At 43.7% G+C, this 18,501-nt stretch overlaps 1 protein-coding gene across 1 annotated transcript in view; it reads left to right on the top strand.

Moving 5' to 3' along the window:
- The first annotated feature begins 514 nt into the window (after nt 1–514).
- Nucleotides 515–18,501, top strand: part of LOC124709074 (NADP-dependent oxidoreductase RED1-like) — a 35,960-nt gene continuing 17,973 nt past the window's right edge. The window contains exons 1-2 of the mRNA XM_047240722.1: nt 515–691; nt 17,287–17,733. Of these exons, the coding sequence (XP_047096678.1) occupies nt 515–691; nt 17,287–17,733 (624 nt within the window). The remainder of the gene's footprint in view (nt 692–17,286; nt 17,734–18,501) is intronic.

The raw sequence follows: 18,501 nt of genomic DNA, 5'->3' as shown, positions 1-18,501 counted from the left end.
CATCAACTGCAAAAAAAATAAGTGTCTAATTTTATATACGAAGTTTTCGTGCACGCCTTACAACCCCTTTTGGAAATTTAATTGCAATCCCACATTTTCCTTTGCCCTTTGTTCTATGAAAATATCAACAAATACAATACAGTGAGCATTATTTAGGTTGATGAGTTCTCCTCGTACGACACAAAATTAATCATAGGTGATTTTAATCCGAAGACAGTGAAGGAGGAAGCATTCCGGCCTACAATTGGGAAAGAAAGTTTGCATAACATTGCGAATGATAATAGCACAAGGGTGGTTAATTTTGCTGTTTTGATCATGTTCTTGTAGATCGGAGATGGCACACTAGTTAAGAAAATGTTAGGCCTTCAGGGCAGCAGACTGCGATTCTGATCATTTTCTTGTAGTTGCCAAAGTTCACCAACGGCTATCTACAGCAACATCAAGGTGTCACAATGCAGAACTTGTTAGGTTCGACACTGTCAAGCTAAATGATGAAAACTTTAGAAGAAGGTACATGATAGAAATTTCAAATAGGTTTGATGCTCTCAGGACACACGAAGATCAAGACAAGGATGTAAATAAACTGTGGATCACTGTGAGGAATAATATCAAAGAGGCGGTGAATGTCACAATAGGTACAATTAAGAAGAACAGGAGGAAACCGTGGTTTGATGAGGAATGCAAGAAATTGGTAGAGGAAAGGAGAAAAGCAGGATTAGATTGGAATAGAATGGGAGACAGAAAATGAGAGGAGTTCTTGAATATGAGAAGAGAAGTTGGTCGTAGGCTACGGGCAAAGATGAGGGATTATGTGAACAATCAAATTTAAAAAATGGATACAAACAGTAAAACAAAAAACATTAGGGAACTTTACCAAGACATAAATGGATACAGGAAGGGGTTCAAGGCTAGGACAAATGCACTTCGAGGGGATGCCGGGGGAATACTGACAGACACCAGTACTATATTAAGTAAATGGAAGGCGTATTTTGAGCATCTATTAAATGTACACCAGGAATCAGGAAATCAGCAGGCGTACGAAATACACTCCTGGAAATTGAAATAAGAACACCGTGAATTCATTGTCCCAGGAAGGGGAAACTTTATTGACACATTCCTGGGGTCAGATACATCACATGATCACACTGACAGAACCACAGGCACATAGACACAGGCAACAGAGCATGCACAATGTCGGCACTAGTACAGTGTATATCCACCTATCGCAGCAATGCAGGCTGCTATTCTCCCATGGAGACGATCGTAGAGATGCTGGATGTAGTCCTGTGGAACGGCTTGCCATGCCATTTCCACCTGGCGCCTCAGTTGGACCAGCGTTCGTGCTGGACGTGCAGACCGCGTGAGACGGCGCTTCATCCAGTCCCAAACATGCTCAATGGGGGACAGATCCGGAGATCTTGCTGGCCAGGGTAGTTGACTTACACCTTCTAGAGCACGTTGGGTGGCACGCGATACATGCGGACGTGCATTGTCCTGTTGGAACAGCAAGTTCCCTTGCCGGTCTAGGAACGGTAGAACGATGGGTTCGATGACGGTTTGGATGTACCTTGCACTATTCAGTGTCCCCTCGACGATCACCAGTGGTGTACGGCCAGTGTAGGAGATCGCTCCCCACACCATGATGCCGGGTGTTGGCCCTGTGTGCCTCGGTCGTATGCAGTCCTGATTGTGGCGCTCACCTGCACGGCGCCAAACACGCATACGACCATCATTGGCACCAAGGCAGAAGCGACTCTCATCGCTGAAGACGACACGTCTCCATTCGTCCCTCCATTCACGCCTGTCGCGACACCACTGGAGGCGGGCTGCACGATGTTGGGGCGTGAGCGGAAGACGGCCTAACGGTGTGCGGGACCGTAGCCCAGCTTCATGGAGACTGTTGCGAATGGTCCTCGCCGATACCCCAGGAGCAACAGTGTCCCTAATTTGCTGGGAAGTGGCGGTGCGGTCCCCTACGGCACTGCGTAGGATCCTACGGTCTTGGCGTGCATCCGTGCGTCGCTGCGGTCCGGTCCCAGGTCGACGGGCACGTGCACCTTCCGCCGACCACTGGCGACAACATCGATGTACTGTGGAGACCTCACGCCCCAAGTGTTGAGCAATTCGGCGGTACGTCCACCCGGCCACCCGCATGCCCACTATACGCCCTCGCTCAAAGTCCGTCAACTGCACATATGATTCACGTCCACGCTGTCGCGGCATGCTACCAGTGTTAAAGACTGCGATGGAGCTCCGTATGCCACGGCAAACTGGTTGACACTGACGGCGGCGGTGCACAAATGCTGCGCAGCTAGCGCCATTCGACGGCCAACACCGCGGTTCCTGGTGTGTCCGCTGTGCCGTGCGTGTGATCATTGCTTGTACAGCCCTCTCGCAGTGTCCGGAGCAAGTATGGTGGGTCTGACACACCGGTGTCAATGTGTTCTTTTTTCCATTTCCAGGAGTGTACATACAGCAGAATCCCAGATACCTGAGCCAACGTTAAAGGAAGTAAGAGATGCAATCAACAAATTGAAAAACCATAAAGCCCCAGGATCAGATTGTAGTAATTATAGAGGGATATCGCTATTACCAGTATGTTGCAAAATTTCTCGAATATTCTGCTAAGCAGGCTCACACCATATGCAGATGAAATTGTGGGGGATTACCAAGCTGGCTTTCGGAGGAACAGATCGACTATAGACCAAATATTCACCCTGCGTCAAATTTTGGAAAACAAATGGGAATACAATAAACCAATTCATAATCTTTTCATAGATTTTACAAAACCATATGATTCAGTATTGTAATCAAAATTGTACAGAAATCTTTTGGAACTTGGAATACCAAAGAAGTATGTTAGACTTCTAGAAGCGAGTTTGAAAAACACAAAAGGTAGAGTACGCGTGGGGAAATTGGAGTCAGAAGAATTTGTAATAAAGAACGGACTTAAGCAAGGAGATGCCCTGTCTCCACTACTTTTTAATTTAGTCCTAGAATATATTGTACGAATGGCAACAAATAATTCAGAGGGTGTGGAGTTAAATGGAAATATTAAGATATTAGGGCATGCAGATGATCCAAACATCATTAGCGATAGGAGAGAATTTGTTACAGCAAATGCGAATGCTAGTGAAGATGTAAGTCTAAGGATAAGTGAAGACAAAACTAAATACCTGGTTACTACTAGAATGCCAACAGCAGTAGATCAGGAAATGTTAAGAGTTGGAGACACGCAGTTTGAAAAAGTGAACACATTTAAGTATCTAGGCGTGGCTTCGAGAAATGAGATTGAATCCGAACTGAAGAAGAGATTACGGGCGGCAAATGCGTACTATTTGTCACTGAATAGATTACTTTCATCACGGATACTGTCTAGGAATTTAAAGATTAGAATATACAAAACTATTATTCTACCAGTTATGTTGTATGGGTGTGAGACTTGGTCTTTCACTGTGCAAAATGAAAAGCCGTATCGGGTATTTGAAAACAAATTATTGAGGAAAATTTTCGGAGCAAAAAGGGATGACATTAGCGGAGAGTGGCGAAAACTGCGTAACTAAGAGGTTTACGAACTCTATTCAAGACCTGTTATAATCAGTATTACTGAATCACGTAGGCTGCGGTGGGCGGGTCTCGTAGCTCGAATGGATGAGGGCAGGGCAGCGCGAAGAGTACTTGTAATACTATGCTCGGGCACACGTTACTATTTAAAGCCTGTACTATGGTAAGTTGACGGGCTTCACCTTATAAGAAAGGATTTTTGTATAGATTTTGACCGCGTGTACCTGAATGGAGGCAAATCAGACTTACACCCACTCAGTAATAACAATGAAGCGTCAAACAATTCCGAAGTGCAACTACACGTTAGAACGGACAAGAAACAACCCAGCAGATGCTACCAAATTGTTAATAATACGGTCGCCAGCCTAATTAGGCATTAACTGAGTTTCTTCCCAGTACAAGTTGATGCACGTTCATACAAAACAACACGTAATAACACCGCATAATATGGTAAATTTTAGAACCAGAAAATCTACTGAACTAATAATTTCACTTTCTGTACTAATATGGACAAGCCATAAATACACAACAATACACTATAATGTTTACTACAAACTTCGTACAGTCTATTGATCTGATTAAAATCGGGCATAGGTTACCCTAGAAATAGCACTTTCGAAACCCACACACAATGTCAATTTTGAAAAAGGTAAAACACTAATAAATTTTGGTTTTATATTGACTTTAACTTTGCTGGTCAAATCAGTTCAGTACACTTCAGAATTTAAATGAATAGGAAAGAAAGGGGGGGGGGGACCCTGAAACTGTTATGATCACTGTACTGAAATTTTTGATTATCGAAATCGTTAAGCACTCAAGATTTCCAATATATGAGTTACTACTCTTTTTGTATTATTTCTTGCTTATTTAACTACCATTATTTTTGTCTCAAATTGACTAAACTTAATTACTAAACCAATTTCAAAATTATCTTCCAACTTTGTCAGACCTATATTATTTGCCTATATATTCATTAACAACAAAGTTCTTTAAACATCATTCTAACATAGATAGGTCTGCAGGTAATTATTATTGACATAAACTTTAAACCTTCATTTCGGGACACTCGGATTGCACAACATGTGGAAAGGACCCTGTCTAGGTTAGTGATGAGGATAATTAAATGATAGGACAGTTCTGGTAAAAGTTAAGTTGTTATTGAACAGTCAGGAACAAAAGTAACACTGGTCCACACGAATACAGTACTAAAAGTTTCAAACTGTTGGTATCGATGCGGCGGTAAGCGGGTGGCGAGATGGCGAGGCGCAGAGCACACATACAATCACAGCTATGGCTCTTGATGTATCGGCACTTTACTTCTTCATAGCGTCGCAATATTTTTCCGTTTAGTGCCTATGGAATATTGCCATGCTGTATAGGCGTCGGAAATGGCACATCCGAGGCTCAACGAAATCACGTTTTCCAGGAGAGCCTCCTCGATCCAGAACGTGTTGCTCAGATCAATGCCCAACTCCGACTACTACTGCTGAGCCCGTTATGCCGTGCCGCGCCCGTGTGCATTTTCCCGCGCTCGCCTGCCATCCACCTTTTGCCGCTCCCCTACAGACAAGGTATTCACCAACGGTTTTGCATTCTACATATACTAATACATTGCCTACGTATGGACCAGGCGCACAATTACAACTTTAACATCTTACAACAGTTTCAACATTTCTTACATTTCCATTTTGTTATAATATTGCTTGCAATTTGACGTAAACATTAATATTCACATCGAAAATTGTTTACAGTTTCTTTAACATAATGACATGAAAAGAAAAATGAAATGAAATTAGAACATCGCTTACACTAATTCATCGAAAATCAGAAGAAAAAATTATTATATGTACAATAGTATAGCGTTGGTGTTGTTACATACTGGTAGGACACTTACAGGGAAACGTCCTGTGGGGAGACCGAGGCGTAGACGGGAGGACAACGTGAAGGCTGATTTGAGGAGCCTTGGTACTGAAGCGGAATGGAAGGAAATAGCCCAAGACAGGGACAGATGGCGAAAATACGTTGCTGCGGTAACGGACTCTCGAGTCCGGTGTGATCAGTGAGTGAGTGTGTGAGTGAGTGATTGTTTAGGTTTATTTGCAGTGTAAGGAACCCTGAAACGTGACGGCTAACGGGGCTCTGGTGAAGCTGCGATAGGCCTAGCAAGCCAGTAGTGGATAAATCAACTGCTTTCAAAAAGGGAACATGCCTCGGATCACGGAACGGATTTAAAGGAAACGGACCAAGCAATGGAAAAGGATTACGAGATGGTTTACGGCTGGGCACCTTAAACGTAAGGACTCTAACTGGGAAGTTAGAAGAAATTGTAGAAATGATGGAAAGGAGGAAATTGGACATCTTGGGACTTGCTGAGACTAGGTGGAGAGGAGTTGGTGAAAAACCACTAAGTAAAGGATGTAAACTGTACTGGATAGGGAATGAGAGGGGAAGAAATGGAGTGGCAATAGTGGTCAGAGAGGGTCTGCAGGAGGAGGTGGAAGGTATCAATGATCGAATGATAAAAGCCAGAGTACGGGTGAAAGGAAAAAGCATTGAAATCATCCAAGCATATGCCCCACAGGTGGGGTGTACAAAAAAGGAGAAGGAGGAATTTGAAGATGACATGCAAAAGCAGCTAAATCAGATTATAATAGGGGACCTCAATGCACATGTTGTCACAGACAGGAAAGGATTCGAGGAGATAATGGGACCAGAGGGCTGGGGGAACCGAAATAGAGAAGGAAAATTGTTGCTGGAATTCTGCAAGAGGAATGGGCTGGCGATCGCAAATTCGTGGTACAAGAAGAGGAGTAGTCACAAAATAACTTGGTACAGTGGGGACTGGTCCCAAACTTCAGTAGTAGACTATGTACTAGTGGATAGGCAGATGATGAGCAGCCTCACAGATGTTAAGGTCATACCATCTGAGGCCTTAGACAGCGACCATCGGCTGTTGGTAGCCACCCTAAGAGAGAAAAAAGATAGGAGGGCAACAGATATACAGGAGAAAAGGTTGAAGACATGGATGCTGAAAGAGGATGAACGGAGGACCCAGTACCAGACACTGATCAGGAAGAAGCTGCCAAAGGAAGATCAGAGAACAGTGGAAGAAGAATGGGGCGATTTTAAGAGGGCTCTAGTTGAGGCAGCTGAGACTGTGTGCGGAAGAACTAGCACAAAGAGGAGAAGTAGGGGAACCCCATGGTGGAACAACATATGTAAAGAGGCAGTACTTCGAAAGAACAAAGCCTTCAGAGAATGGTTCCAGACCCGAACAGAGGAAGCTAGGGTAAAATATAAGGAAAGCAAGAAAGCGGCACAGACCATAGTAAGGGCGGAGAAGAAGAAGTGGATGGAAAAATGGACAAGAATGTTAGAAGAGGACAGTGAAGGGAACAAAAAAGTACTTTACACCATGGTAAGAAATAAGAGGAATGACAGAAGCGAGTGCCTGAGGATCATGGATAATAATGGAAGAGTTGTGGAGGAAATGCATGAGCTCAAAAAGATTTGGAAGGAGTACTTTGAAGATCTGTTGAATGCTGCCAAGCAGGTAACTAACAGCGATGGAGAGCCTAAGGCAGCAGACGATTATAATAGTGGGGAAATTGATGATCTAACTTGGAATGAAGTGGAAGAAGCCATAAAGAGGATGAAAGGGGGCAAGGCACCAGGTTGGGACGAAGTAAAAGTGGATATGATACGAGCAGCAGGAGAAGTAGGAACCCAGTGGCTATACAGAGTGCTGAGGGTGGTGTGGAAGGAGAACAGAATTCCTGAGGATTGGAAGAAAGGAATTATAGTCCCGATCTTCAAGAAAGGGGATAAAAGGAGATGTGAGAACTACAGAGGAATCACCCTGCTATGCCACTGTGGAAAAATCTATGAAAAGATGCTGGAGAAGAGAATAAGAAGCAGTATTGAAAGCAGACTGCAAGAGGAGCAGTACGGTTTCAGACCGGGAAGATCAACAACGGACCTCATATTTGCGGTAAGGCAACTGCAGGAAAGGCACTATGAGTACGGGAAGGACTTAATCATGGCCTTTTTGGATATTGAGAAGGCGTATGATAGTATCTGTAGGGACAAGCTCTGGGATGTGCTGAACGCAAAAGGGATAGATGAAGAGATTACACGAAAAGTCAGAAAAATGTATGAGGGAAGTGAGAGTTGTGTGAAAGTGGGGAGGGAACGTACTGCATGGTTCAAGCTGGAAAATGGGCTGCGACAGGGAAGTGCACTTTCGCCTTTATTGTTTATTATTGTTATGGATGAAATCCTACAGCAAGTATCAGATGCAATTGGAGATCATAAAATGAAAGCAGTGCTTTTTGCCGATGACCTGATGTTATGGGGAAATTGCGTGAAGGAGGTGCAAGAGCAGTTAGATGCATGGGAGGCAACGGCAGCACAATATGGAATGCATTTCTCTGCAAAGAAAAGTGAAATAATCGTCACAACAAGGAAGAAGAATAGGCCAAATGTGGATATAACTTGTGGAGGGGAAAAACTACAAGTGGTAGAGAACTTCAAGTACCTGGGAAGCGTGATTGAAAGTAAGGGGGGAAACGCAATGGAAATAAATGAAAGATGCAGAAAAGCAGGGCAGTTCTACAAATGCATTAGGGGGCTTATTTGGAGCAAGGAGGTGCCACAGAAATCCAAGGGAATTATATACCGAACCTACTTTGTCCCCATATTGACATACGGAAGTGAGACATGGGTAATGCACAAAAGCGACAAAAGTAGAATACAGGCTAGTGAAATGAAGTTCCAGAGGAGCAGGTTGGGTGTAACAAGACGAGACAGATTGCGAAATTTATATGTGAGGGAAAGACTAAAGGAGGAACCAGTACAGGACAGGATAGAAAAATCAAGACTGCATTGGTATGGACACATGAAGAGAATGGATGAGGGAAGAATTCCAAAGAGGATGTTTGATCTGCAACTGGAGGGGAAGAGGCCCAGAGGAAGACCAAGAGATAGATGGGTGAAGGGAGTGAAGGAATGTGTGATGAGAAGAGGAGAGAACTGGACGAAGGTGGAAGAGGGGGAATGGTGGAAAGACAGAACACGGTGGAGAGGCTTGTGTTCCCGACAGACCCAGCCAGTGGCTGGAAACTGTCCAAGATGATGATGATGTAAGGAACATAAAAACTAAAAATAAAAATAAGTTCCTACACAGAGAAACGATCCTACAGCCCTCAGCTGACTGTTCAGTACTCTTTTCCGCTGCGCCAACTGCTGCGGAGAAAGTACGATAACATAAACAGCTGGTATCTCACCCGATCCGCGCCAAAAGTGCTACTCTTTTCTAAACGTTTGGCCATCTGTAGCACCCACATCTGTCACTTCCATTTTTGGCCGAGCCCTGCATGTACCATAAATTTAAACGAAAACGGTGATGACGAAGAGGCACGGTCCCTTTGTGAGACTCATGAAGTTTTATCTATGACTTGACACTCTTGTTGTTAGCATAGTCATATCATTCGTACTCGTGATCCTACTCCACAGTATTAAGTCAAGTGGTTTATATTCTGCCAGCGACTCACCTTGAAGAAGGCTATCAGTCATGGCTATCAGCTACGGTTATCAGCCTCGATATCAGACGGTGAATTAACACTATTCCGAATATGCCCGAAAGATGGTGGAATAAGATGTACGGAACACTTAACAAACTAACAAAAAAGGTAGTAATTACTATTTCTATCAGTTTTCCCTATTGATTGTTGTTTTCGAGCCAATTTATACACTGCCAGCCTTTGATATAAAAACTTGATAAAGCTGGAAAATACCCGGAAGAATATTGTAAACAGAATGTTTTGCAAGCTAAACTTACGATATTCTAAAAAACACGTTTTAATAACATACACATTTATTTAGGTTTTGAGCTATTGGAACACAGTCTCAATGACACTAGGTAACAGATACATCAAAATACATCCAGATATAGTGAAAAGATAATAGTTATGAACATAAAGCTGTGGGACACAACTAATTCTACTTTTATATTCCAGTATAAAAATAATAAAAAAGAAGTTTAGCTTTTGGGCCATTGGAACACCGTGTCAAAAACAATAGATACGAGATACCTCAGAGTACATCCAGACATTATTAAAAACAATGGTTATAAATATAAAACTATGGGTCACACTAATTCTACAAGACACTTAGGTTCGCCGCGGTTAGTGGCCGCGCGGTTTGAGGCGCCATGTCACGGACTGCGCGGCCCCTCCCGCAGGAGGTTCGAGTCCTCCCTCGGGCATGGGTGTGTGTGTTGTTCTTGGCATAAGTTAGTTTAAGTAGTGTGTAAGTCTAGGGACCGATGACCTCAGTAGTTTCGTCCCCTAGGAATATACACACACATTTGAACATTTGAACGCTTAGGTTAACCCAGTCTGGCACACAGTTTTAATCTGCCGGGATGTTTCAGTAGTAATAATAATAATAATAATAATAATAATAATAATAATAATAATAATAATAATAATAATACACTACTGGCCATTAAAATTGCTACACCACGAAGATGACGTGCTACAGACGCGAAATTTAACCGACAGGAAGAAGATGCTGTGATATGCAAATGATTAGCTTTTCAGAGCGTTCACACAAGGTTGGCGCCGTTGGCGACACCTACAATGTGCTGACATGAGGAAAGTTTCCAACCCATTTCTCATACACAAACAGCAGTTGACCGCCGTTGCCTGGTGAAACGTTGTTGCGATGCCTCGTGTAAGGAGGAGAAATGCTTACCATTACGATTCCGACTTTGATAAAGGTCGGATTGTAGCCTATCGCGATTGCGGTTTATCGTATCACGACATAGCTGCTCGCGTTGATCGAGATCCAATGACTGTTAGCAGAATATGGAATCGGTGGGTTCAGGAGGGTAATACGGAACGCCTTGCTGGATCCCAACGGCCTCGTATCACTAACAGTCGAGATGACAGGCATCTTATCCTTGCATTTGATCATTCCTTTCTGGAAGTACCCGGTACGGCACGACATTTCATTTACACCACTCGCCATTAAAATTGCTACACCAAGAAGAAATGCAGATGATAGACGGGTATTCATTGGACCAATATACTATACTAGAACTGACATGTATTTACATTTTCACTCAATTTGGGTGCATAGTTCCTGAGAAATCAGTACCCAGAACAACCACCTCTGGCCGTAATAACGGCCTTGATACGCCTGGGCATTGAGTCAAACAGAGCTTGGATGGCGTGTACAGGTACAGCTGCCCATGCAGCTTCAACACGATACCACAGTTCATCGAGAGTAGTGACTGGCGTATTGTGACGAACCAGTTGCTCGGCCACCATTGACAGACGTTTTCAATTGGTGAGAGATCTGGAGAATGTGCTGGCCAGGGCAGCAGTCGAACATTTTCTGTATCCAGAAAGGCCAGTTCAGGACCTGCAACATGCGGTCGTGCATTATCCTGCTGAAACGTAGGGTTTCGCAGGGATCGAATGAGGGGTAGAGCCATGGGTTGTAACACATCTGAAATGTTGCGTCCACTGTTCAAAGTGCCGTCAATGCGAACAAGAGGTGACCGAGACGTGTAACCAATGGCACCCCATTCCATCACGCCAGGTGATGCGACAGTATGGCGATGACGAATATACGCTTCCAATGTGCGTTCACCGCGATGTCGGCAAACACGGATGCGACAATCATGATGATGTAAACAGAACCTGGATTCATCCGAAAAAATGACGTTTTGCCATTCGTGCACCCAGGTTCGTCATTGGTCCTGTCTGTCATGCTGCGTCAAGGGTAACCGCAGCCACAGTCTCCGAGCTGATAGCCCATGCTGTTGCAAACGTCGTCGAACTGTTGGTGCAGATGGTTGTTGTCTTGCAAACGTCCCCATCTGTTGACTCAGGAATCGAGACGTGGCTGCACGATCCGTTACAGCCATGCAGATAAGATGCCTGTCATCTCGGCTGCTTGTGATACGAGGCCGTTGGGATCCAGCACGGCGTTCCGTATTACCCTCCTGAGCCCACCGATTCCATATTCTGCTAACAGTCATTGGATCTCGACCAATGCGAGCAGCAATGTCGCGATACGATAAACCGTAATCGCGATAGGCTACAATCTGACCTTTATCAAAGTCGGAAACGTGATGGTACGCATTTCTCCTCCTTACACGAGGCATCACAACAACGTTTCACCAGGCAGCGCCGGTTGGGCTGCTGTTTTTGTATGGGAAATCGGTTGGAAACTTTCCTCATGTCATCACGTTGTAGGTGTCGCCACCGGCACCAACCTTGTGTGAATGCTCTGAAAAGCTAATCATTTGCATATCACAGCATCTTCTTCCTGTAGGTTAAATTTCGCGTCTGTAGCACGTCATCTTCGTGGTGTAGCAATTTTAATGGCCAGTAGTGTAGTATTGCAGTGTGTCATAAGCTGGTAGGCACGACTCTTTACAGTTGGGCAGAATCATGGTGTCAGCGCTGTCTACCGTCCGCTATTTGTTTGTGGTATGACAGACGTTCACAGGTCCAGTGGCTGTTAGCACAAAATAAGCAGTCTAGCAATCCATCTTCACCAGCCTTTAAAAAGGTATGGGGATGACAGAAGATAGAGATTATTATTCCCAATATGTCTTATGCATTTGCATAAGTGATGGGTACAGCAAATTTGCTGTGAAACTAAACTGAAGAGCCAAAGAAACTGGTACACCTGACTAATATCATGTAGGGCGCCCGCAACCACGCAGAAGTACCGCTAAACGACGTGGCATGGACTCGATTAATGTGTGAGGTAGTGGTGGAGGGAACTGACACTATTAGTCCTGCAGGGCTGTCCATAAATCCGTAAGAGTACGAGGGGGTGGAGACCTCTTCTGAACAGCATGTTTCAAGGCATCCCAGATATGCTCATTAATGTTCACGTGTGGGGAGTTTGGTGGTCAGCGGAAATGTTTAAACTCAGAAGAGTGTTCCTGGAGTCACTGGACACGTGGTGTATCCCATTTTCCTGCTGGAATTGCCCAAGTCTGTCAGAATGCACAATGGAAGTAAATGGATGCAGGTGATCAGACAGGATCCTTACGTACGTGTCACCTGTCAGTGTTCTATATAGACGTATCAGTAGTCCCATATCACTCCAGCTACAACCACCCCCACTGTTACAGAACCTCCACCAGCTTGAAGAGTCCCCTGCTGAAATGCAGCGTCCATGGATTCATGAGGTTGTCTCCATACCCGTACACGTCCATCCGCTCGATACAGTTTGAAACGAGATTCGTCCGACCAGGTAACATGTTTCCTGTCATCGACAGTCCAATGCTGGTATTGACAGGCCCAGGCGAGGCCTAAAGCTCTGTGTCACGCAGTTATAAAAGGTACACGAGTGGGCCTTCGGCTCCGAAAGCCCATATTGATGATGTTCCGTTGAATGATTCGCACGCTAACACTTGTTGATGGCCTAGCACTGAAACCTGCAGCAGTTTGGGGAAGGATTGCACTTCTGTCACGTCGAACGATTCTGTACAGTCGTCGTTGGTCCCATTCTTGCAGGATCTTTTTCCGGCCGCAAATATGTCGGAGATTTGATGTTTTACTGAATTCCTGATATTCACGATAGACTCTTGAAATGATAGTAAGGGAATATTCCCTCTTCATCGCTGCCTCAGAGAGGCCGTGTCCCATCGCTCGTGCGGCGACTATAACACCAGACTCAAATCTTGACAACCTACCATTGTAGCAGCAGTAACCGATCTAAAAGCTGCACCATACACTTCTGCCGTATGTAGGCACTGGCGACCGCAGCGCCGTATTCTGCCTGTTTACATATCTCCCTATTTGAATACGCATGCCTATATCAGTTTCTTGTATATTACAATACCATGCAGAAACAATTTAAAGAATTAGCGAACAATGAAAGAGCGAAAAATTACAACAATCGACAGACGGAATTCACTGTTCTGCAGATCAAGAAGCTTTTTGTGCTACATGAACAGGCATGCCACACTGGTAGAAATGAATGGTACGAGTAGTAAAATTGCTGAAGTCGCTCACATTATTCCACTCTCAGTTGTAGCAGTTTTCGATGGAACTGATCGAAGGTATGGAGACTTAATATATCACTACAAAGTACGTCGTACGTCGATTAAGTCAATACGCTATTGCTGAATTTATGAAAAAGAGGATGACGGGGGGGGGGGGGGGGGGGGGGTTGGAGAGGAGGCTTGAAAAGTAGATCATCCAGAAAGGACTGGAGACCTAGTATTTTAAGTGGACTTGACACTGCACACTGCCCACAATAAGACATTGCAAGGGAGAAACATATTTCTTCTGATTTTATGGGAATGCATTCAAAAAAAAGATCGGATTATAGAAGGGACACATTCAGACAAACACAGTCCAATTCCCTAAGCTCGCTGCTGTTAAGGAAAACGCGAGGTTTGAAGAATTCATTGTGCCCATGAAAGAATTACAAGGATAGTGTCCTACGACAGTCTGTCTGTCTTACAGGTGTTCTCGAGGACGTTTGCCGTCTCAGTTGAAAGCGCCTCTGTACATGTGCAATTAACTGTAACTGACTGACCTGAAAGGTAGTTCCCGTTCTAATGAGAAATATTTTTACGTTAAAACTGTCTAGGACGTCTACATTGCTTTCCTCTCGTAGAATTTCCAAGTCTCCATAATGAGGTTGGAAAAGTGCTACAATATTTCGACCGGCATAATTGTGTGAAACACATTTTTTCTATTATGAAACTAAGCGAATCATGATTTACAGCAACCTGAGTGCGAAAATCTGTGAATCTGTCGGTGTCTGCCCTTACGCTGAGAATTTGTACCCCACAAAAATTATATTATGTTTTCGGCGCGTCAAAAATAATTGCAAAGCACAAAAAATTGTTTCGTTCGTGATCTTTGTTGTTGGGAAACGTGAAATATAAAAGCAAGTCGTATACATTGCGACTGCACTACCATTTAAATGGTCTGTGTTCGCAGTTTCCTTCTCTTCCCCATTCACATACAGACAGCTTGCTGTGGTCACGACGGTAATGTGCAGCGATGCTGAGCGCAGGAAAATGTAATATCTACTCTTTGCAGATGATAGTGCCCTTACTGTTGGAAGTGGGGAGGAACTTATTGATCTGTTCTCCAGAGTGAAGACTACTTGTTTAAATTTAGGTCTCTAGATAACCACAAAAAAGCCCAAACTAATAGTTATAATACACCAAGATATAGGTCAAATGCAACTAGCAGGCTGCTTAACAGATCTAAATGTGCTGAATGACTATACCTGTTTACGGTCTCTGACAAATGACACAGGACAGTGTGATAAAGAATTAAAGTGAGGGGCCGGATTTCCTGGTCCCGACGGTTAAACTCACTAAGGTCTGGCAGAACCGGGCAATATCCACAACAATGAAGATGCGTGTGGTGGAATCATTCTCGTACAGTCGTGAGACGTGGGCCGTGAAAGCTAGTGGCAATAGTCGAACTGATACCTTCGATATCCGGTCGCGGAAGACGTTATACGTATCATGGACAGAAAGAAGAACCAATGCTTCCATTATAGAAGAACTTAGAGTCATAAGAAATTTATCTTCCCATCTTATTCAAAAATATTTCTAGGTATTTGGGCACATTTTCAGAATAGAAGTAGGCAGTTTAGGGAGGATCATCTAGTAAGGCAAAATCGTAAGCAAAAGACTACGAGAAAGAGCAGCAAAGAGATGGTTGGATCATGTGAGGAAGATTATCACTCTACCTCTCTACATTATTTTAGAAAGAGTTAAAGATCGAGGTGGATGGAGACGTCTGGTCGAAGATTCAGTTACCTAAGAAATAAATGACGAAATGAGGTGACGATAATCAGTAATGAGTGAACCAACTAATGATGATGATGAAAAGGTCCAGATGGGGTTAGCTTAACATACAGTGTCGCTACCAATTCTGCTGGGTGTTATTTATCCAGATTTCATTAGAAGAGAGACAAAAAAATAATGAAACGAGTATATGTACTGACTGAGAAAATGGTAAATCTACGAACGCATTGTGCTCAATGTAGGGCCCTACATTCACAGTGGATTATACATGTACATGCAGATGTAGAAGCTGCGTGTATGGTATAGCATCTGATCTGCACTTAATTGAATAGTGTGGCTGAGAGCTGTAATGAATATCTGAGGCACATAGTATTGGACATGTATTGTTATCAATGAAGACATAAAAGAAAGTATTGACAAACTTGAAACTCAGCGTCTACATGAGTATGGAGGGTTTTTAACTGATGAATTAGCTATGATGAAGAGTGTTTTGTTACCTCCCTGTATACTGTATCGATAACACATTTCTTAATCATTTTCAAGCGATTAACTATCTATTGGGTGGAAATTTCACATACCCGAAATTCCTTTTTCTTTCGATCTAGTTACAAAGTTATAAATGTCTTTGATCTTGGAGAGTACAGCCAACTACAGCTACTCGAATGTCACCGCCCTATCGGCTTTTTAGGAACAACGATCTATGCTGATCCTATGGAACAGAATACATCATAACATATCCGGAAGTTATTAAAAGAAAATAGTCAAAATAGAGAACACTACTACATTAATAATATCACTTTTATAAGTGCTAGTCAAATGAAAATGATTCCGATGGAAAAAAGCAAAAATGACTCCAATGGAAAAAAGCAAGTATACTTCATAATTTAAAAAGTAATCGGAGTAACTGCCAATACGTGTAGACCACTGTGGGAAAAGATGGTCACTACCTTCGCCGAAATAAGGAGCAGTCAAATGGAAATGAGACAGGGGGGAAAAATAAGTCAGCTGTTGATTATTTCAAAATTAATTGACGTAACTGTTAACACATTTATTCCACTGTGAGACAAGACGGTCATTGCCTTTATGGAGACACGTTTGCGGTTGCCTACAGAATCTTGGTTCTAACCAGACGTGCACCTCTCCGTCCGAAGAAAAGCAACGGCTACGAATGTCTTTCTTCAGTGCTCCAAAAATGTGGAAATCGCGTGGGGAGAGATTGAGACTGTATGGAGGATGTGTGAGGACTTCCCAGAGAAACTTCTGCAGCCCACTGGAAAAAAAAACTTGGCAACTTGCCAAGGGTCAGGCCCACATATTGCTAAGGTTCTTCGATTTCGCTGCAGAAGTTTCGCTAGTAGACCCTCACACATCCTGTATAGAGTCTCAATCTCTCCCCACGCGATTTCCACCTTTTCGGAGCCCTGAAGAAAGACATTCTTGACTGTCAGTTTGCTTCGGATGGAGAGATGCACACCTCAGTATAACCAAGATTCTGTAGGCAATCGCAAACGCTTTTCCACGAAGGGAACGACGATTTTGTCTCACTGTGGAGTAAACGTGTTAGCAGTTACGCTGATTAATTTTGAAATAATAAACAGTTGATCTACTTTTTCCCATCTGTCTCATTTCTATTTGACTGCTCCTTATTATTCCAGAATGAAAAATAAAGCGCAATTGAAAATAATAATAATAATATAGTACAAAAATCTACCACACTTTAGAGGTATTATTTATGGAGATAGAAAGGGGAAGGTGTTGACTGTGAACCTATTGGTAAGAACAGTCCAAACATTCGCCTCGAACGATTTTGAACGGTCACCTACAAAGCAAGGTGAGTTAGTACTATTTCAATAACCATTTACGAAAATTCAGAACTCACGCTTCTAGCTGCGTAACTGGCCTCTCTTCCGCAGGTGAAGTGGCTGAAAGAGGAGTTGGGATTCCATCACGCATTTAACTACAAGACGAATGACGCCACAGAGGCGCTGAAGCAGGCGGCACCTGACGGCGTCGACGTGTACTTCGACAACGTGGGCGGCGAGCTGAGCAGCGCAGTCATCAACAGCATGCGAGAGTGGGGTCGCAACTCCGTGTGCGGCTCGATATCTGGATACAACGAATCTAATCTCCCGAAGGCTACCATCATCCAGCCTGTAGCCGTATTCAAGCAGCTCCGCATGGAGGGGTTTGTGTATTCACGGTGGCACGACCGCTGGGATGAGGGCATTACCCAGCTGACGCAGTGGGTCCGGGAGGGAAAAATCAAATACCGTGAGACTGTAACAGAAGGGTTTCAAAACACCCCCAAAGCCTTCGCCGGTATGCTGCAGGGTGACAACTTGGGGAAGGCTGTTGTTAAAGTGTGAAGAACCGTAGTGTATCGGAAACAATTTCACAAGCAGGACAAGGACAATTTCTTTCAGTATTTTGTACACAGTACATCAAGACAAAAGGTGCATGGTTGCAACGGAATGTTCTTCAAAACTTATGTTTGTGGTTTCAGTTTTTCAATATCATTCCACATCATTATAAGGATTGAATAAATACATGAAAATAAATATTATAGGTGGATAGTTTGTGTTGTTGCCCCAGATGATAATTATACTAATATTTTGTCAGGATTTGTAAGTAAGAAGTAAGTTTAAACAGTTTATTAACAGAGGCGGATTATAAAACATGCATGCTACATGTATCCATCATCACTGTGTCTGACATCCTAATTATGGTCGTATTGAAAGGCTCCATGATGAGCTAAGAAAAGAGACATATTCGCGGCCGAGGCCACGCTAGTTAATACTGTATGCTGCGAACAGTGGCCAGTGGCGTAATCTGCATCGCAGTGTGGCCGGACGCGCATCTACTGACGAAGCAAATTGTCAGCATTCCAAACAGGTCGGCTGGCGAGGGCGTGTATCGTACCGTACGCCTGCGCGAAATCCGTAAACCCTTACATCACTTTACCCAGAGAAAAAGAGCAACCATAGGTGGCTCCAAACGACCCCCTGGGCGTTACGAATCTATTTCGCCATTTGCGGCATCTGAAGGCACTGCAACACGTATTTCATTTGCAAATACAGTAACGTTTGGTGCAAAGAAATGAGCCTGCAGGATGACAAATGGTTCAAATG

This window comes from Schistocerca piceifrons, chromosome 7 (genome assembly GCF_021461385.2).
Source record: "Schistocerca piceifrons isolate TAMUIC-IGC-003096 chromosome 7, iqSchPice1.1, whole genome shotgun sequence".
Taxonomy (NCBI): domain Eukaryota; kingdom Metazoa; phylum Arthropoda; class Insecta; order Orthoptera; family Acrididae; genus Schistocerca; species Schistocerca piceifrons.
The sequence above is the reverse complement of the archived record's forward strand: the minus strand, read 5'-3'. Positions and strand labels throughout refer to the sequence as shown.